This window comes from Chaetodon trifascialis, chromosome 12 (assembly GCF_039877785.1).
Source record: "Chaetodon trifascialis isolate fChaTrf1 chromosome 12, fChaTrf1.hap1, whole genome shotgun sequence".
NCBI classification, from domain to species: domain Eukaryota; kingdom Metazoa; phylum Chordata; class Actinopteri; order Chaetodontiformes; family Chaetodontidae; genus Chaetodon; species Chaetodon trifascialis.
The window spans coordinates 20020645-20043336 of record NC_092067.1 but is presented as its reverse complement, the minus strand read 5'-3'; the positions used below and the strand labels follow the sequence as shown (position 1 = coordinate 20043336).

The 22692-nt window shown below is 41.2% G+C and overlaps 1 protein-coding gene across 1 annotated transcript; it reads left to right on the top strand.

Moving 5' to 3' along the window:
- The first annotated feature begins 2662 nt into the window (after window positions 1-2662).
- Window positions 2663-22206, top strand: nxph2a (neurexophilin 2a). The gene is made up of 3 exons (XM_070976439.1): window positions 2663-3193; window positions 3316-3465; window positions 19327-22206. The coding sequence occupies exons 2-3, from the start codon at window positions 3421-3423 to the stop codon at window positions 20071-20073; spliced, it is 792 nt and encodes a 263-aa protein (XP_070832540.1). The 5' UTR covers window positions 2663-3193; window positions 3316-3420; the 3' UTR covers window positions 20074-22206.
- Window positions 22207-22692: the final 486 nt, after the last annotated feature.

Here is a 22692-nt window from a genome sequence, read left to right as displayed (position 1 = left end):
CAGCATGTTGACAACCCGATGCGATGTGCCATTTTGGAAAAAAAGACGAAACTGTATGTTATTTGTCAGTTTGCAGCCAAGCTGTTGCCTGTCAGATGTATCTGTCTGCACAAGCAAATAAAAAACATAATTAATTTCAGATCAATACATAATACTTTTAGGGATTTTGTCAATTTATGTTCACATTTTTTGTCAGTTATGTTCATATTTGGAACATTTTAAGACAGACATGTTTTCATCACACTATAAATTTTAATTACAATGTTCAAACAAGAAAAACATCTTATTAACTGCTTTGAAGACATACAAAAAAAGAGCCTTTTATGAGAAACTCTTGCGGTAATGTAGTTTTGATGCTGCTGCAAACTATGAAGTCATTGTACTGTTCGACCAGATGGTGGGGCCAAAGGCACCAAAACACCCCCAGTAGGACTTTTTCTGTATCATTCAATTCAATATACCTTTATTTGTCCCGCAAGAGGAAATTCCAATAATCACATCACATCATATCACAGGTACAGGACCATGTTTCTTGTCAATAAACATCCAAGCTCTAAACAGTGCACCGTTCTGTCTTTAAGTTATAAGAAGACAGAGTTGGTTGATGCCAAGTGTCTCTTCATTTCTGCCACTCAGATTTCAGGGCAGGTCAGTTTCTATCATTAAATTATCAGCAAACTAGTCAATCACAAAGACATGGACTTGCACTTTGAAATTTGAGACAAGATGACATTAAATAGTTAAAGCAAAGTGGACCAATCCTACAGTAGCTTGATATTTTTGCGCAATGGCTTCTAATAGACAATCACTGTGAGAATGAATCATTTACGTATCCAAGCAGCCTGCAGCTGCACCATATTTCTTTTAACAGAAGTGAAATCCAGTCCATAAAAATTAATGGCAGCCTGATATCAGTGTTCAGAGTTCAGGACAGTGGGTGTTATTCTATATGGTGTCAGTTACAAGGTCTGGCTGTTTGCACCTCATTCATCGTGACAGGTATTTGCAAATATAATATTTAAGCACAGGGACGTAGGACTTGGAGGACAAACGAGACAAAGGAGTGTACAGCGCCCTCATCTGAGTGGAACCCACAAAGATACTAGAATAAATAGGTGTGGATGTCCTGGATCGAGAATTTTGTGCTACACCTCCTGTTAATGCCAACCCTAAAGACTGCGGTGGTATTATAGAGGGCGCGGTTTTTACATATATGCACTTTGTACAAAGCGATAGGCATCACTGTGGCGCCTACACAGCAAACACTATGTACTCCTGCTCTTACTCAAACATGTCAGATTACATACAGACGAATGTCTAATGGGGAGAATTTGTTGGCACATTCCAGTTTGGAACAATATCAGATCAGGACAGTCATGAGTCATTCGACAGAAATGCTCTGCTTCAGTCTGCCTGTATGTAATTCTACCTCCAGTAATCGGCCAAGGAAAGTACACACTGTCATATGAGAAAGTCACGTAATACTACCAAGTAACACCTTATTAACTAGGCTGGAAAACGAAGCAGTGCACACCACTGTCTAGAATATTTCATCTCAAACTCCATTGTTTTTTTATTTTAAATCATTATTAATAATAAACATAATCCAAATTTGTATGATTAATAATCATAGTTCAAACTGTGATGCATCATCCGATAGCCATCCGAAAGTCCCAGATGACAGACATGTGAGATGGATGGAGACTTGTCCTGATACATGAGCTGATCTCAAACAGTCAAATCTGGACGTATTCAGTGTGAATCAGACAGCAGCTTTACAATAGATTATGAAAACGTTTAATTAATAGTAAAGGTTTGATGTTTTAATTGCGCTCTGGCGTGAGCCGATTGTGGAAGGAGATACCTTCACAACACATTGATACTGCCTCAGCGGCGCAGGCAGCAACATTTTGTCCTTAACTGCTCTTCTTGTGTTTCACCGCCTCATTGCCTTTAACACAAATCACTGTACTTTTGTCACACAGCAGCTGAAGCTTAAGCATAAAATACAATTATACTGATTAGTCTTGCAAACATTCAGCAGATTCTATCAATAGGATTGTCTAAAAAAACCATCTATAAAGTGAGGGTTTAAGTGTGAGCTGATTAACCATTTCACCTGCCAAAGTCTTCTCTGTAAAGCGAGATGTTTGGATGTATCCACGTGGTGGTGCCAAAGCCACACGGATCCCTAAATTCTAGCCGTGTCCACGGTAGAAATTGCTACTGCCTGTGTAAAGCCATCAGCACAGCGTTTGACCTTTTGCTGTCTGCACTGTGTGGTCAGGACTGCTGCGTCAGCCACTTCTCAAATGAGTGAAGATCACTCACCGTTGTGTTTTTACTGGTGCGATTCAAACAGCCCTGTCGGTATGATCGTGTTTGCCAGCTGGAGTCATTATTGTGCAAATTAAAATGATAAAAAAAGTGTTTGCATGTACTCTACAGACCTAAAAGAACATCCCACAAGATGCAGAGCAGCCATGGCTGCGTTTAGTCTGAGATGACTGGATATGAAGGCCCAGTTAAACAAACATCATTTAGGAATATGACAGTGAAAACTACCATTTGTACGAGTGAGATTACGCGTCTAAACGTTTAAAGGGTTAAAAACGTGGACGCGTTGCTGAACAAAATCTGATACCAGTGACATCAAGTCTCTGACTTGTCTCCCAGACGGAGAGAGTGAGACTTCAGAGGTAGATCTTTGGTGACTCCCTGCACGGATGCGCGCCGACCTTGGAGTCTCCAGACGCGCGGCGGAGGATTTTGCGCACTGAAACCAAGTAGAGCTGAAGAGAGCGCACAGCGAGCGGACCGCCGTCTGCCTGACTGCAGTCCTGCCACTGGGATCCGGGCTCACTCGGCTGTACTTTCCCGCATTCATCGCCGTCGTATTAATACTATTGCTCGGGATTAAATAGGGGGAAATATAGCGTACAGTTGATTTCAGTTTGGCTTGATTGGCAACTTAGAGGAGTGTTGTTGCAGCTGAGCCACTGAATGTAGCCGTTTCACCTTGTTTGTAGAGAAATCCAAGTGTGGTGTCCCAGCTGCTGAGAGAAAATTCACTCCACATTCGGAGAAACGGAGACGTTTGAGAGGATTTTAGGACTCTTTCCCGAAAGTGGATTGAACAAGGATGATTCTAACTGCCTCACCCAATTAAGCGAGGTATTACATTTGAAAAACGGTAAGAAAAAGTTTAGATTTTCTCAAGATGAGATTGAAATGTGCTTCATTAGTGGTCGTCCCAAATCTAACAAATTGACTTTCAGTGATTTAACACCGTGCATATGTCCACTTTTCTCGCAGGTGATCACAGCAATGCTTCAACGGCATGTGCGTCTGCCCCTCTCCAAATCATCCAGAGAGGATTTAAGCGCCGCTCATTTCGAATAAGTCGAGAAGTGTGTGAAGATGAGAGCTCTGCAAACACTCCTGTTTCTTTTCCTCCTGCACCAGGTGAGGTGTGACCTGATTGAATGAGAAAAGACAGAATATATAGAAATTTGTCTGTGGCCAAGAAGGCTGCAGAGACAAAGTTAGAGACAGTGAGAGGCATTAATGTGTTGTCTGTGTTTTTATAATCCTTCTGGTCTCTTACAAGAAATGTCTTGCTCTCGTTTTATGTATTTATATTGTATATGTTGCATATTGTTTATATTAATATAGTTCGTTGGTATGTCATTTATTATAGATCTGCATCATGTAGCTCATGCAGTGTAAGACTTATCACTCACCACATAATGCCAAATGACAATTCAGTAAATTCCTGGCATGAAATTTTAGTTGACACAGTCATCAGCAGCAAATTTGTTGGCCAACATGAACCCCTCATCAAGTCTTAGAGGGGATAAGCTTGTTTTGTTTTATTTGTGCTTGCAGGCTATTAATAAAATACTGAAATAACTTACATCTTAATGGACGTGATTTTTAAAAAACATTTATCAAACTACAAGGATGATATATTTAATTTATTCAGCCTATAAAAAGTACATTTTAGAAACATAAATAGACAAGTTGATTTGGTTTCATTTTGCAGAACAGGCTGTGACTTTGTCAATGGTTATGAAGTGTAACACTGCATGCTGTTAATTTCCCCAAAAGAATCTGTATTAACTTACTGTTCATATTTGTGACTTTTCCTAAGAAACATTGTGATGTAGAAAAATATTTGATGTTTATTTGTACAATAATACAGAACATTTATATCGCATCCTGAGTTGATGTGAGCATTGTATTGTAATATATTATGAGTAACAATTCTGCAGCAGTCTTAAATGAGAAGTGGAGTTCATGTAGTTTAAAAAATCAGTTGGCTATTCACTGAATACAAACTAGTATTTATAGATGTGCCTGCTTGCAGGGCTTATTGTTTCTTTCCACTGTGGTGACTTTTGAAATATTATGATATGGCTCTGGCATCCTGCATCTACCACTTGTAGCTCAAAAAAGAAAAAAAGAAAAACCAATACATCTTAATTTATTCAGCTGTATCACATGGATATTTGTGCTTGGCAATCATTTTAATTTCTTTTGCCTCCAGGCATGAAAAATGTTTGACCTCCTTATTGAACCCTCGACACCCGTGAAGTGTCTTTGCTGTATTAAAATGGAGGCCGGAGTTTAAGGGAAAAAAAGCCAACTGAGAACAATCGGTGAAAATTGTAGAACCCCAGGTTGTTGAAACCCTGCGCTGTTCCGCCTTCATGACTTAAACAATGAAATCACAAGTCCCCGTGAATACACAGGAAATGATTCAGTGTTTACCAGAGATTGATTATCTTAAGCTTCTGGACCATCTGTAGTTTAAATCTGCTTTTATTGCAGGAATAACTTCTTCAGAAAAAGATCAGACGCTTGAGGGAAATTTAAAGGTCTTTTCCCACTTTTTTTCAATAGCTGCTGATGTCCTCTGTAGGCATTTGAATAAAGTGTGGGTTTTATCGTGATCATCCTTGCTTTACGGACTCTTGCCGTGATCAGACCTGAAAAGAAAATGCCATGTGATTGAAGAAGTTCTTCACATCTGTGCTATCCTCACAGAGGACCTCTTTAAAGATAGCCTTGAACTGTGCAGATGTAGCGGCATAGTGCTGTCTGCCCTGGCTGCTGTTGTAATCAGCCTTGTGCCTGTTGGGAGCTCTGCCTCCAGAGGGAGAGACAGGCTGCCTCCCTGGAGAGGCTCCCTTCATATGGCTCAGTGGCTTCCTTCCCAGCAGACCCACTACTGTCTGACTGGGGACATCTTGGCCCTTATCAATATTCCCCCACCCTCCGAAGGGTAAAAAATGTTTAAATACCACGCTGACACTCATAAAAAGTGTGAAATATGCACCAAAACTTCCTGCGCTGCGAATAATCTCCTTTTTCCCAGTGTATCCTCTTCATAGCATAATTTACTATAAGGGGACACTGTAAAGATGTGACTGGGGTGACATGCGACAAAGTTGCAAGGCTGCAGGATGCACCTCAGACGACTGAGCCACCAGGATACCCTTTTATACTGAAGGATATATATGTATGTTTATTTATATTTTAGTTATAAGCGGCAATTCAGAAACCAAGACACTTTACCTCTGCCGTCTTCGTACACACATACAGAAAAGACCCAGAACATGAATCAAATGGTGAAAATGTAACTCCGGCCTGAGCATCTGTGCCAGACCCCAGGGACAAATAAGAGGGTCAAAGCCATCCTGGGAGAATCCATTCTTCCCCTTGACATCTGCTGCAGTTATCCTCTGTGCAATGACAGCAGAACAATGTAGATGAAGATAAAACATACTTGAGAGCCCTTGCTCTCTGCCATCCCCCCTGCCTGTCCTGCCCTGCCTCTACTCTACACATTGCATGCAGAGAAAGTGTTTTTTCTCCAATGCTTGGGATTAAGCGTGAGAAGACGTTGACAAAGTCTATTAAGCTTTTGTATCTTATTGCCGGGGTAAGCGCTCTTTGGTAATATTTTGCTATGACAATAGATCTATGTGGCCCATGCCAAGAGGATCAGCGGTGGCGTTAAATGTATAGCTACCTCCTCCATTGCCGTGAACGGCGCCCAGGGTCGGACAGAGCGGGCACGGAGCGAGCGTCTTGACAGAAGACACAGTGTGACACATTAAAGAGGCAAAGCTTAGCTGGTTACCAGTAAGCTGAACATGTCTTGTCCTTGGGATCCGCTACATGCTTGGAGTTCATCCCTGCAACTTTGATGTGCACTGATTTAAGGGATTACAAGCCGTTCCTCAAAGGATTTAGCATTAATTTCAACAGTTATTTATTAATTTATTAACATCCAGTCGCTTGATTATTTATCTGTTTATCCGCTGATGAAAGTGGAAAATCATTAGAGCAAGAAAGTCAGAACGGGAAGTTTAGTTTTTAGCTGTTCATATTATTGTTTTTATCCCACTTGCATTTTTTTTCTCTGCAGTGAGTGAGACAGTCAGTCTCTATTCAAAGTCAAAAAGGGCTCTGGCAAGGACGACAGTTTTACCCTTGTCTTCATAACAAAAACACAAATTCTACATAAAGTCCCTCTCTAAGGGCTCTTTAACCCTTTTCCCCTTCCCCATGCTCAATTAGGTTTGGTTTTATTATTTATTTATTGTATATTTAAAGGCAACTAACACTGGGAAGTGTAATAAAATGTACAGTGGGGGGATTAGGAGCAGCTCTTTAATCTCACGCTTCTGATAATACTGCATGGGCTGATTGATTAGTTTTTCAGGAAGCTTATGTCAGAAAAACCTAATCCGTCTTTGGATTGTGCCAGCCTTGTAAGGTTTTCCGCGCTGCCACTTTATCATGGCGGCGAATTACAGAGCTGCTGGGCTGTGATAAGGTCCTCGTCTCTTTTACAGACCCCACCGCCCAGCCCCCTGTAACCCCCCCTTTCCCTCTGGACAATAAAAAAAATTGTGTTTATATTCTTCACATCCCTGCTCTGCCTGGTCTTCACATCAACCTCTCCCAGGATTTGACTTGTAAGAAAGAGAGAGAGAGGGAAAAAAAGGAGTGGAACTTAAGTCTTCAAAAAACCCACCAGAGAAATTGGGTGGGGAGAGAGAAAATATGAGAGGAAATGGCAGGCAGGCCAGTAGAAATTTCTGTGGAAGTGATTAAACATGGATTGACAGAGCGAAGGGGCCTTGTACTGTATGCATGTGCTGCCTTCCAGGAATCATTTTGGAGCTTACGTGGTTCCGATGTGTATCTGTGCTCATATTGGGGTCACAGTGTTTCCAGCCAGAGGGCTTGACTAGATAATCCCACATAAACAATACTGTCTGTGGCATTTGCAGTCCTCAGCCTGTGTGTTGTCTTCGACCTCTGAAGGCGAGGTTGTCATTTCTGCAGGCTAAATCCCTCAAATGTAGCTCGCAGACACTACAGGTTGTATCGACTGTAATGAGCCCTGCAACCTATTCCTTTTCCAATCATCAATCGTAATTGTGTGTGTACTGGCAATCAATCTATGATAAAGGTCCCGAAATGAAGAGAAACAGGTTCCAAATGATTGATAGGTGTGACACATTTGCCCTTTGCATTTACAATAACCAGAATCTGGCTGCTGGATGGACCATTAAAGGCTTAAGTCAAACAATTATGAGCACAATTACTGCCATTCCCCACCTCCCAGCCTCTCTCCGTTAGGATGAAGTGAAGTTCTGAGCAGCTCTCTTAGAGCAAGTCACATCCAGTGTGGCGGCTCTGGTGCAGGAAACATTATGTTTAATATGATGTTGAGTTTCCTGATCTTGGTCCACAGCTATGAATTTTTATGGGCGGTGTGGAGCCCGAGGCGGCGTTAGATCTGGAGGCTCCGCTACCTTATAGCTTTGTCATTACCGCTCTGCAGGGTCAGAAACATCCAGCACTCTCTGATGCACGACCTCGCTGTTTAGCAGCTCTTTTACTGTCTGCATTGCTTTTCGCTGCTGCGCTGCAGCAAAACAAAAGGCGCGGAACCGCTCGTGCTGCACAGGGCAGGTGTTTTGCCTGAATCCTGTGCGGATGATGGAATATCATCTCAGCTATCGCACTGCTGCTTTTCCTTTCATTGAAGCAAATATTGCAGCTGTGCGTTCTGCACGTCAGAACTATCAAACTTGGGAGAAACTGTGTCATCACATAAAACGGCGACACTAGTTGGCACAGTCGCAAAAGTTTCTCCCTTTGAACGCTTTTGTATTTCCCAAACACTCTGACACACAAAGTTCTTAATTACCACCTGGTTTGGTGCTTTGGAGAAGGCAATCACATTACATGTCAGAGCTCGGGAAAATGATTGACCTCTTTAATTAAAACTGCGTTGCTTTCCTGTAAAAGGCAAGGTGTGACAGCTTTAGAATAAGTACAATAAATCTCCTTTCTGATTATTCTCAGTTTTGCATTTCCTCCTCTGCCTCCGGGCTTTGAGGCCTTTCTTTTCAGCTTGTCATTTCCAGCCCTAACAAAGCACTGTCAGCTCCCTTCTGTCTTTGTATATTTCTTTCAAGTACCTGTCTTCAGAGCTACTCAGAGAGAAAGGAAACAACGTCTTTCCTACCTCTTGTTTCTTCTTCAAAGGGAGCTGTTGCTGTGAAATCAGCCGCCGCGCAATCTGCTTTGAGAACAGAAACATTTGCTCTGTCAAATTTAGTGGACGTACGTTTGAGGAAATCACCAAAAAACAATTTTTGAATAAAACACCAGTATCATTTGCAGCGCGGATTTGAAAAGAAGAAGACACAAAATGGAAGTTGTCACACACACACGCACAAACAAAGCTCAGTGAGAGAAACATTTAGATTACCGCTTCCTGACATGAAAGCGGGAAAACTAAAACAAGGACTCTGAAGTATTCTTTCAGAATAACATGCCTCTTCAAGTATTAGCCGAGGAGTTAAGCAAGCATGTTTACCATTGTCGCACGAAGTAGAAGGTGTTAAAAACTGGCCAAGAGAATGATAATTACACTGAGTCCAACGTGCTTCGTGGTATTATCCTGCTGAATCCCTGCTATCAGACACACGGAGGTGTGCTGCAGGTGTCAGGAGCCAGCACAGGAGTTGACGCTTTGACCATGTAAGGGGATTATGAAAGTGATGATGCGTTGAAAGGTAACGCCTGCCTAAAAGTGAAGTGTTCAGGGCTTTGCTGCTGTCACATGTGGCAGGTGCTGAGATAACACAAGTATCCAGATTACCTGGAGGCTCTCGTCCCAGAGCCTCTGCTTCTTCTCTCCTGGTTGGAACACTTTCTGAACACCCGACGTCTTTGCTGCATTTAGATTAAATTCTCACACTCTCACTCACTCTCTCTCAGAGAAAAACTCTAACGATTTCCAGCCATTAATTCACGAATGAGACACGTTACTTTTAATTGTGATGATAGAATTTTTAAAAGTGATTTAATTTTTAGTGATTGTTATGCTGGGGAAGCATTGGTTTCACAGTAGGTATTCACAAAGTGACACTTCATCCTCAATCTTTTGATTTTTTGCTTGGAAATAAATACTCAATTTAGAGATTCATTACATCTTAGATTTTTGTGACCATTCAAAGCTTGTTGTGGATTTTGTTGCTTTAAACAGCTACGAACTGCTGTGGAATATAGTTAGTACATTTACTCAGACACTGTGCTTAAGCAGTATTTGTATTTTACTTCCGTATTTCCAGTTTTTATGTGCAAATGTGACTTTTTACCCCACTGCATTTACCTCAAATTCAAAAACTATATCAATTTATTCAAAAAATTACTACAGGTTGAACTTCCCATTAGCATGTAAAGCAGTTAAAATAAGCTGACCCTGCAACAATGAGATGCTGCCTCCATGTTACTACATCAGTAATACTAACCCAGTAATATAATATATATAAATGTAGTACTCACAGGGTCCATTCTGAAACATACATTTTGCTCATAATGCTTGGAACGTTTACTGAAAAGTAGAATTTTTAATGCAAGATTTTTACTTGTCATGCATTTTTTTTTACACTGTGCTACTTCTACAAATTTCACCTCCTCACTGGCCGTATGTCTCAAAATAATTTCATCACTGGTCAGTAATGACCTGAGTTTGAGTTGCAGTTTCAGTGCTGTTTTATTGGCCTCTTCCATCCCGATCAGAAAACTACAGGGAAACACTTTGGGAGCTAATGACTGTTCAAATCTAGATTTTATTGACATCATTGGTATCAGCCTTTCTGACCTGATCAGGAGAAAAAAAGGTTGCATTTTTGTATTTTGAACACAAATATGAGAAAACAGAAGAGCTTATAGGAATCCTACTATGAAGAACTACCCCTCCTATCACCTTTCACTTGCTGCTGCTGGGAGAAAGGGCAGTTTGGTTTTAATATTGAAGCAATAAGACAAGAACAGGACTGCTGGGTGATATTGACACTGGTTTGCTGCATCAGGCCCTAGATGTGCTTTGAGGTTGTGTTTGGTTCATACAAGGGATGATCTGGCTTCTTTGCCCGAAAGCATTTTAGCCACTCCTGGTTGATTGACACTGATGCTGTGATTAACATATTTCTGTTGCAAATAGATTTGACAAAATGACGTTGACGTTAACCAACAGAAAACAGACTTGAAGCCTTGAAGGTGACTTTGGCCTAGCTGCTGTGTTACAGGTATAAAAAGGAAACGCCGCTAAAAATTATGTAATTCTTTGAGATGAGACGCTTGGTACTTGACACTCATGAGAATCCAAAGTTTGTGCAGATCTAAATGTGAGAGAATTTGTCCCATTGATTAAGGAATGTGTGGTGCTTCCACACTGCAGGAGAGGTGTGTGATTTGTGCCGTTTAGTGTAATGCTTCCTGTGTGTAAACACTCTGGAACTGCACCAAATGCTTCAATATGAAGACTCATACAAACACCAATACAAACAGACAATGTCCAGAAGAAGGCGAGGTGAGGTGTCCTTTGAGTCAGTGTCTGTAAGTGCTGGGGGGAGAGGAAATAACTCGCTCAATAACTCATCGTGTTATTTATGCTAGCCACAGGAGGGCTGTGTTACGTGCTATAATTTATGCTAATCATAGGATTTGAGCAGCTCCGAGTGTCATTGTGAGCAGTCAGATCTTATTTTGCCACATGTGTGCAAAAACAGGCTCCCGTACATGGTGAATTTTAGATTATTGTATGAGGTATACATGCATTATAACGCTCTGAGCTCAGCAGGAGCTTGTTTGTTGTGCTGCTCTTGTGTCAGAATAAAAAAGGACAGAGGATCTCCACTGGGAACTCAAGTAGCCTGCATATTAAGAATTTCTTGAAGAAGGAAGTTGGCTTTAATTAGTGGTCTTATTGTTCATTCACTTCTCCGCAAGAGAGGTCAGAGGTCTGCGGCAGATCAGCAGCTACTGTGTCTCACTCGAGTTGGGCTCTAAAACCTAAAACTCATAATCTGGAAATATCATTGAAAGAGGAAAACAATGCATTTTCAAACACTGGTAAAGAAGCACAGAGCTTAATTTATAGGCTTGCATTGGACTGCATGTGAACGTTGCGCATCTTGAGGCCCCGAGGTGTGGTTTCTGTTTTTCAGTGCGGCTGGATGCCGGTGGAGCGATTGATGCAGCCCTCATGTTCTTTGGCATTCGTGTTTGTCTCATGATGAGTGACAGCACACGTGAACGCTCTTGTGGTGCTATAGCTCTCACCAACATGAAAAAAAAAAAAAATCAGTCGTAACAGTAAGGGCCAGGTGCAGCAGCACGTTGTCACAATCTGTATAGTCACAGTTAAAGTGAGCATGGTGCTTTTTTTGTTTTTTTCGCAGTAAGTAATCCCAGTCGCAGTTTTCACCACACATTGAGTGTGATGCAAGAAACCAAATTTACAGTTATTATTCAGTGCTGACACACCAAAGTTGTGCATGGTTTGACGCTAACAGCTTGTGTTTTTAATATCACTCACTCTAATAAAGGGTGCCTCATCTCTTTCTACCTAGAACATCTTGATCTTGCTTGCACGCTTGTTACATATTATATTTCATGACAACAATGTGATTCATGCTCTTCAGGTTTCTCCAGCACATCTGTCAACAGAAAGAGGTAGAGGCGATGTGCGATAAAGGAATGGTGATACTGGTGTGATTGTAGTAATGAAAACATCAGCACCACTTTCTCCTGAGCTGCCATTCCCTCTCCTCTCACCATCAACACTTGTTTAGACACTCAGAAGCTGGTGTAAACGTGCATAGTGTTGACAGGATCAGTTTTTAGGCCCTTGATTGTCAGCGTGACGGTTGCACGTCCACATTAATACATTATATTGTATATATGATGTTTTGTATTTTAACATGTGGTAGGAAATATGTGATATAAGATAAATGTAAAGATAAATGTAATAATGCCTTATTAGCTCTCAATACTCACCACAAATTGAATAGTCTTAAGCAGGAGTGTTAAGATACAACCCTGATTCCAAAAAGGTTTGGATGCTGTGTGAAAAATAAATAATCCCCTTTCACATATACTCAATTGAAAACAGTGCAAGGACAAAATATTTTCCCCCATCTGCTTCATTGATTTTTGTAAATATATGCTGAATTTGATGCAGCACATTTCAAACAAGTTGGGACAGGAGCAACAAAAGACTGGGAAAATTTGTACAATGCTCCAAAAATGCCTGTTTGGAGGTTCATTGGTAACAGGTGACAGTATCGTGAAATGGGCATCCTGGAGAGGCTCAGTCGTTCATCAGCAAAGATAGAGCGGAGTTCACCACTTTGTGACCACGATTGTATAAAGGATATTACTACATGGGCTCTGGCACATTTGTCCATAATCACAGTTCGTTTGCAAATGGTTGCATTCGGATTTTCTTTACGTTTTACACAATGTCCTAACTTTTTTTTGGACTCGAGGTTGCATTAGAGGCTGTGGTCTGTCTCATTCTCACAGAGGTCAGGTGGTAATGGCCTAAAAGATTATACTGGTGGGGAGTAGATATGCTACATGCACACACACACTAACCGTGGCTTCTGTGATTGGTAAGGTGCCCCCGGTGTGGATTTGCTGTTGCGATCCACCACAGTGCTGAAGCACCTGCCATGTGTTTCCCTGGACGGCCTCTGATTAAAAGTGATGGCTCTGGAGCGTGAGGCTGTTCCAGCGATCAGAGCACCAATCTATTCTTCAGCAGCGTGTAGACTCTCGCTCTGCGCTGCCTAAGCGCCTCCAGGGCCTTCTCTCCTGGAACCGGCTCTGGGTGTGAATCATTACAAATGATATGCCCTGCAACATCAGGAGGAAGATGGCTGGGGAAGGACGTGGGGCAGGGGATTGCAGGCTGAGAACGGTTTTAATGTGAGTGGAGCTGCTTGTCATGTCGGATACTTGAAAGCAAGAGGCTGCAGTCAGTCCAGCTCTGCAACAGTCTGCAGTCTAATGCTAGCAGTAACAGCTGAGCAGCTCTAATATGGCAGGTGTTTTGTTGCAATAGTGCTGGGAAAGTGTTACGGTAGGTGATGGTGAAGCTGTTGTAATTTCCATAGGACGGCCAGATTTTTACTACGTAGAAGTGCATCAAGTTAATGAAGCTTCAGACACAGAAAATTAGCAGAGAAATGAATTGCACCACCAAAGTGAGGTCAATTTGCACAGATAAATCCATGAAGAACAGTGGAGTGCATCATTGGAACTGCTCTGCTTGCACTGATGAGCAGGTTAATTGCCCATTCTGTTTATTGTGAGAAAGTTGCCTGAAACCAATTTTCCCCAGACGCATATACCAGCCTTATGTGCTGGAAAAAAGAAAATCAACTACGGAAAACTCAAAAACAGATTATTTTAGCTCACTGATACAAAGAACTTGGTAATGAAGATGCCGAAGAGACTCTCAAACATAACAAAAATAAAAGTGGGACATAAAAGGTGCAGAAAAGCGGGACTCGGATCATGAGAGAGGGCCACATTGTCAACTATGGCAGGTTGAGAGAGATTCCATCGTCGCCATCAAAACAACACCGTAGCCTTGCCCGCGGCCCAGAACCCATCACAGCCGAGCACAATTTTGCCGGCTGCTCGCTGCAAATGCATTTTAACGGCACCTCTTCAGATGATCTAGAAGCCAGATGTCACTGGCTTCTTAATAACTTTCTAGAGGCTAGTTCTGGTCACTGTGGCAATTACCTTGATGTCAGTCCTCTAAAAGATATGTCTACCCACGGGACAAGCAGGCAGCCAGCTCCATAATGCTCATTACAGATGAATGTCGAGGCTGATTCATCCTGACTCTGTGTGTGGCGCGCCGCTACTCAGACCACTGTCAGTATTTAAGTTCCTCTAATACCTCTGGATAGTATTGATTGACACAACATTAAATCAAATATACAGAACATATGGGCGTTTCCATCCTGATGAGAGTATTTACGATTAATTTACACTAAAAACATGGAACATTTAAAAAGAAGAACAGCATTTAAAGGAGAAACATGCAGCCAAACTATTTAATATCTATTAAATGCTTCACTTCAAATGCTTGACTCAGGTTTTATGCAACATTAACTGGCTTTCTTTAAGGCTGTGTGTGTGAAAATACTTAAAAAGTAAAGGAAGCAAACACTATTTTGCAGTTAATCCCACGGCCAAGGTGCACAGACAGAGTTTTTACTCAGAATGTGCCTTTGACACCCGTGAAAGAATGTGACAAGAAGATCTAGTGCAATAATTGCTTGTGAAGTAAGATAAAAGGCTGGAGATGTATAGGTAATTTACCCAACTCTGCTTCAAGTATAAATAACATTTTTCTTCTCTGATATAAGAGGGAACAGCCTGTCAGTGACTGAGTGTGTGTTTTTCAAGGATGTCGTGAACTCCAAAACTCAGTTTTTCCCCCAACTTTTAAGCTGAGGTACATGTTAATGAGGCCAACTCGGGATATTTCGTATAGACACTTTATTTTAGGTCAGCCAATAATGATGTTAAACCAATAATGATATATGAGAGGCCCTGCGATCGGCTGGCGACCGGTCCAGGGTGTACCCCGCCTCCCGCCCGTTGACAGCCGAGATAGGCTCCGGCCCCCCCGCGACCCTGAAAGGGATAAGCGGCATAGAAAATGGATGGATGGATGGATGGATATTTGAGAGTTAACGTCTGATTTGAACTTTTAAATGATTTGCATCACAAAAACTATAATTTCCTTCAAAATTCGGTCATCAAACGTTGTGTGAGTGAAGCATTTTACAGATGAAAAATGAGCTTCTCCGTACTCTCTGGAAGGCAAATGTTGACACTCTTTATAAATGACTTCAAACTTATTTTTAACATGGCTGCATTGCAATTACTTATCAGACATACACGATGATACCGATAAATCTGTGACAAGACAGATAATATCAGCCCTGCTCTCATATATATCGCTCTATATGTTCTGATCTCACATTGCCAACACCAATAATGGACCAGGCCAAAACACTGTCAAAGTGTTTTAGTGTGAATGGGTTAAATAATTATAATTACATTGAATACATAAGATGGGTCAGCCAGCATTACTATTAATCTTAGTTGCTCAATAGTCCACCATTTTTACTTTCAGCCAAATGTGCATTTTAATGCAACTGAAGGTGTAAATCTTGTTCCCACAGTAGAATAAAAAATGTGGTGTCCATGACAGATACATTACTTTTGCCAAATCCTCCCGAGATCACAGAGGTGTAAATTACAGTTATGCAACACTCTACCTGTCAGGGGTCATGCAAAAATGATGATGGTTAATATGTGCAAGAAATCTCAATACACAAGTCAATGCATTGTAAAGGATGGAGTGTTTATCATGCATGAAGATACTGAATATTAGCTGCAAATATCAGCCATAAGAAGCCCAAGTATAAAAACATAAAATACATTCATGCTGGTGGATATCCATTAAAACAGCATTTATATAGTTCAGCCAGATTTATATTTACTGTAGACGCAGTGTACTCTTTTATAAGACAGACATACTTTGCTGCTGTTGTGCAATATATAGATATAATGTCTCTGCTTGGGGCTTCGTGCACCTCTCTTTGTTTTTGTTTAGGACGCACAGGAAAAGGAAGAAGCTAAACCACACAGACAGATATCTGCGGTGTTTGCCACTAGTCACTTCTCCCAGTGCTGTTGAAATGAGGTCTGGTGTTTTCAGCTCCATAAGTCTGCAGTTATTATCATAATAATGTCTTGTTTCAAGTCGCCCTGAAATGCCTCTAGCACAGCAGCACCGATTAAGAAATCTTAATTAAGCTTTTGTAGATTCTCCTTCATCAGACCTTGCCTCTTTTTTTTTCTCCACAGCATCTTGTTGTACAAAAACTCAGATTCCTTTAGTCTGTTTTTAAGAGACAGCACTTCCGCCTAAATGAACGAGGCGTGTTAGTGTGTGTGCGTGTGTGTGCAGGGAGACAGCGAGAAAGGGAAAGAAACCAAAGCTTATGTGTCAGTGCAAGCTTTCAAGTTCCCAGTGCTTCATCTCTCTCGGGGCATTTAAGTATTAGATATCCCTCTGCTGATCCCCTTGTTGTCACAGCAATTTCCCCAGTTGCTCATCATACTTAAACTCCTCTCTCATTTCCATTATAATCATCCCATACAAAGCTCACCTGAGATTTCCACTGAAAGACAAAATTTGGTTTCACCTCCGAAGCTGCGCAGCATGACACCTAATGTGTAACGGATATAACAGCTCGGGCTGGTGGGAAGACGAGTGCCACGTCTCCTTTGTTCGCAGCAGCGAAGAAGCATTCCTGTTGGGAGCCCGCAGTCCCACAGATTTTATGTTCAGCATCGCCTGTTATTGTGATGTTGTAAGAGTCAAATCAAATTAACAGCTGAGCTCACATGAGGTATTACTAAGTGGCAGTATCAGCGAGGGAATACTGCCGCTGGAATTGGTTGATTAAATGACTGTGGATGTGATAAGTGACATAGAGGGACACCGTTGCCTCATTCATCCATGTTTACAGGGACCAACTGTCTTAATTAAGCATGTGAAGGCTGATAGATGGGCCAGGCTCGCTGTCCATGGGAGACACATTGATTTCACATTACATATCCAGATAGCCATTACATCCTGCTTGCTATTTGAAGGTATTACTACTGTCTGGGACATAAGCAGTGCAAAAAGCTCTAATTATAAGATGCACAGAAGATGCATGCAGCACTTTTACATGTTGAATGGAAAGGTTTATGGGAATGTGAGGGTGACAAAACAAATTGTGGCAGACAGACCTAGTTTGTTAGCTTTGTACACATCTGCCTCAGTTAGGCTTACAGCAAAATTATAATTAGTCTGGAAGTAGCGCACAGCAGCTCAGTGAGAATTCAAACAGCCGCTGCTCAGTGCTTTCAACATCTGCTTCTCTCAGTGATCCCCACAACCGGGCCCGGGGAAAGCCGGCACTACTAATTACTAATAAAACTAGCTAAGCTTATTGCCGTGAATTATTAAAGCTTTATCTGAAGTGGACCAGGAATCGCTCCTGAAGCTAAAAGGCTTTGAGGTACAAGGAGGGATCACAGTTCATTGCTGAGTCTGGATTAGCACTTAACACATACTTTACCATACTCCCGTAGAAGCCTGTTTTATTGTTGGGAACCATTAGAGCTAAAGTTCATATGCATGGGATATCTAAGAATAGCACTGCCGATGTGAGACCAGCTCACGTTAAATCCTGAGGATTTTCATTGTCATGTAGCCTGACAAGTGTTCCTAAAATATTAGAAGCTTTACGCACATATGAGCCCAGCTGGAGTTTATCAGTGCATCCAAAATGATCCCCTTACACTGCGCTCTGTGTTTGTTGTTTTTAAACCATCTTTAATGCAGCTAGTGTCTTTAAACGGCAATTAAATCGCAAGTGTATGTACTTTGCTTTTATCTTAACTAAGGTGACATTTGCACAGTGATTCATGTAATAAAATTACCATAAATGCCTTTTTCTGTGCTTAACGCCTGGAACTACAACTACATGTACAGCAGTTTAGGGTCATACTAGCAAAAATGTTTCTTAACTGAAGCCTCTCTGTAATTCAGACTTCTTCCAACCCCACTTTCTCTTTTGCGCTCTCTGTACTGCCCAGACCTGTCAGCATCCTCAGCCACCACAAACACATACGAGCACCCTTAACTTTGTATAAACAAGGGATTGTCTACTGACGTTAAAGACAACAGATCGGTGTTGTAACCAGTCCCATTTAAATAGAAAATTGCTGATGTTGCCAAATGTTCCAAAACTGACAAGTAAGACAAGTGAGGGTCAGCTGAAAATGCATGGAATTCTGAAGATGGTAAAAATGTGATGTTACATTTTGGGAAATACTCCTTGTAGTTTTCTTGCTGAGAGTTAGGTGAGAAGATTGATACCCATCATGCCATAGTAACTATAAAGCTACCATCAGTGCCTGGTTAGCTTAGCATATCTTAGCATAAACACTACAGCAGTGACATGTCCACTAATGAGCTTTAGAGGTGCTCATAGGCAGATTTTGTTTTACTGCTGGACAGAGCCAGGCTAGCTGTAGCTCATGTTTACAGTCTTTGTGCGATGGTAAGCTAACCAGCTACTTGTGGCAGCTTTATATTTACCATAAAGAAACGAGTATAGCCCTTCTCATCTAACTCTCTGCAAAAATGCCAAACTTTTCTGTGAACTTCAAGGAGATAACACTACATTTTTTCTTTTGTAGTGAACCTATAAATAAATATTTAAAAATATACATTTGTGTTATAAGCAGTTAAAAGCATTCACCTGCAGTTGAAAGTTGTATTTATTGCTACATTTTTTTTTTGGCATACTTGCTCTTCAGTCATGAATTTATATGACTACTCTATTTTGTTTTTCTCAGATTTTATTGAAAGAACAGAGAATTCAGGATGGCAACTTGATTCCTTTAATAATTTTTATTGTGCCAAGGAATCAAGTGGCTGAACTTTTTGTGGTAAAATGTCATATACTCACCAATAATACACACCTTCAGCAGTCTAGTATTTTTCTCTCCATCTTTAGTGTTGAAGTACTGTTGTCTTTATCTTTAGTGCTGCTGTGGCCTTTTTAAAGTGCAATCACCAGAGATAAGTCGTCAGTCAGTGCTGAATTTACTTGGATTTTCTGTTAAATGTCTGGTCTTTCAAAGTTATCACTACCCACATACACTACATCATGCTGTTTTGTACCTTTTCCAAACAAATATTAAATGTGTCATTGTCTGTCCACCCAGAAACTTTCAAAATATTAAAAAGAACAACTCTAATATGTTTGGATATTGGCTGCATAATTATCTATATTTTAAAAAAGGTTCCATGTCATTTAATGTTGTGTTTCTGTCTACCTTTCTCTGAAGGTCACATGCAGGAAGGTGCATGGAGGAGCCACGGAGCTCATTGAATGGGGTGACAGTGATAATGAAGAGAAGATTTCTCCGACGGGGGCCAGTCCACGAATCCTTAACCCCCTGCGTTTGTTTGCCAAGGGCTCCCCTGGGTTCAAGAGCAACATGAGGGAAATTACGTATTTACAGAACATGGAGGACTTCTGGGACTGGTTATCTAACCAGACAGATGTTCAGGGTGCACAGGCCAGAACTAAACGCAGGCCCATCGTCAAGACTGGCAAGTTCAAAAAGATGTTCGGTTGGGGGGACTTCCACTCCAACATCAAGACTGTCAAACTCAACTTGCTCATCACAGGGAAGATCGTGGACCACGGGAATGGCACCTTTAGCGTTTACTTCCGCCACAACTCCACAGGCCTGGGGAATGTGTCGGTCAGCCTGGTGCCGCCCTCCAAGGTGGTGGAGTTTGAGATCGCCCAGCAGTCCACGCTGGAGACCAAAGACACCAAATCATTCAACTGTCGCATTGAGTATGAGAAGACGGACCGCAACAAGAAGACTGCCCTGTGCAGCTTTGACCCGTCCAAGGTGTGCTATCAGGAGCAGACGCAGAGCCATGTGTCCTGGCTGTGCTCCAAACCCTTCAAAGTCATATGCATCTATATAGCCTTTTACAGCGTAGACTATAAACTGGTGCAGAAGGTATGTCCTGACTACAACTACCATAGCGACACACCCTACTCCTCCACAGGATGATCTAGCCGTTGTTAGTGTGCATCAACCTTTTGTTTGATCTTCAAATAATGTAAATGTCAACCTCTAAGCTCCTTGTCCCGAAATACCTAAACACAGAAAACAGGAAGTGCATCTTACAATGGGACACACTCTGGAAGGATTTGATGCATTGTTACAAAACTTTTGGATAACTGCAGACAAGTACACAGATCTAACACTTGAGATTGTTAGGTGTCCAGGGACTTGGTTTTAGGGGTTGATTTGGGATTCCGAGCTAGCTACCAACCCCAACACAACAGCACATGTTCTCCGTAAACCACTGGTGTAATTAGCATGTTGTCCAGATGTTTTCTTCAAGGCTAGACCATAGGCAAGCAGCCTCCCAGTTGGAAGTGCATAACGACTTCTGCGCCAGTGCTGCATCTATGCTAACATTATAAAACAATTTCCTCACCTCAGCCTGTTTTGGGATGAAATATGCTAAAACTTTGAATCATGTTAATTAGGACAGTACCAAGTCATTTGAATTGTTGTTTGACAGGGCGGAAAATTAGATATTTCACATTTGAAACGTTGCTACATTTTGACTGATTAGTCAAGATGATCAGTTCATTGCCTTCGAGATAGAGCTAACACCCATTTGTACCTGTTAACAGAGCACAGGCAGGACAGTGTTTAATATTTTAGATTAGCTCGATCAATGGTTATTTTTTCAAGTAGCTCTGAATTATTAATATGGCCTTACGATCTATCTTTGATCCCTTATAGGGAGTGAAATAAAGTGAAGGGATTTATTATGTGCCCATGACAAAATGAATTGATCCAACACATCCAATCCAAAGGCAAGACAGAGCTCAATCATAAATCACTAAATGTGGGTATGTGGGTACCCAACCATGTTTAACCTGGCGCTGCCTTGTGCGCTCTTTGAAATGTGTTGGTTTTCTGCCGCAATCATCATAAGGCATGCGTATGCTAAACCAGTCTGAAATCCAACATCTGTGTTTGCAGGATGCACTTTGAGGCATCAGCCTGCCGAAGGGGCCCCGCAGTGGATTAATGTGTCAGGAGAGGTGGGGGGGATAGCGATAATTGCAGGACAGGTGGATTTAGTGAGTCTGGCAGACAATTATCAGCACTTTGTCATGGTCCTGCCACCAGCCCTGACATTACCTGTCTTTAATAGGCTTTAATTAGCCTGGGAAATTTCATTTACCTAAGACCAAGAGTGGAGAAACCAAAAGCCAAAAAAGGAGAAAAAAAAAAAGAAAAAAAAAAAAAGAAAAAGGCGAAAGTACAGAATCTGTCTGGAATTTTAATGAGAAGTGGGACTAAATTTGAAAATGTCAGACATTTCCCGATTGTACAGCAGGCTTAAGTTGATTGACTCTTGTGTAAAAGTGGATAACATCCAGTCTTGTTGTAAATGGTGTAATGTGCTTTGACTTAGCAATCACTAACATGGTTTTAAAAGGTTCTGTTGAAAACCATCAACACATTAAATGTCATAAGTTGTGTTGATTGCTTATATCCGGGGTTTTTAGGCTAGGGCATGTGCCACTGACTTATCACATTATTTCAGTCAATGTTACTGTATCTCACGTTTTTCCCCATTGGCTGTAAATGATCCTGTCACATTACCCACATGAGGAGAGGTGTATGATAAGGAAGTTATTAAATCCAACTTGATCTATGTTGATGTTTTAGTTCTACTCCTTTGTGCAAAATGCTGTGTATTAACATGTAACTCTGAAACTAAATGTGTTTACTTAAGGCTCCAGAGTAAACAAATGTCAATTTATTCTAATTTTTCCAGAGAAATATATAAATGAGTATATTGTTCCTTATTTCTGGTGTTTGTTAAGCAATATCATGTAGATGATGTAGATGTTATATTTATTGCTTATAGTTCTAGATTGCTTTGATTTCCATTTTTGTACTCCTGGCAGATTGTACCTCTTTTGTTTTCCTGCTTGCTTAATCTTGTTTAAAACTGTTTCCTCTGTAAAATAGGAAATAAGAGCACTGCTGTGTGTATAGTGTAAGTAAAAATGTTCATTTTGGAATATGGTTTCATCTGGGGTTCATTTGGTTAAAATGAAATTGTAAAGATCAGTTTAGGTTTTTATGGCATTAAACCTTATTTGAACTTGGCTCACAGCGCACTGTCACACTGACTCAGCCCCAGTCTGTCGGTGCTCACCGTTGTCTTGTTTCATTCCTACAAGGACTCCTCAACAGGATAAACACACCATTTTAAGAGGTACATTTCAGTGTAGCTTTTTAATGGGCAATAAATCTGTGTCCACAGGCGTGGATGATACCAGAGGTACACCTCAGGGAGCACATCCATTTTGCTGTGGCCATCAGGGACAGGGGTCTTTTCATTCGCTTCCATTACTCTTATCTGATCAGGGTGAGGCACCCACTCCTTAGGCATCAAGTCACACTGGTTCTTCCTGCTGCACACATCCAACGCTTGGAAAACCAAGAGGAGTGTTAGCATACATTTCACTACTCATGATTTTCAGTGGTGATAGTTCTCATTATTAGACACTCAAATAATAAATTACTTTCAATTTGATAGCTAATTGCCCTGGTTATACGCTCATCATCACCAATTAACACTAATCCTGAACT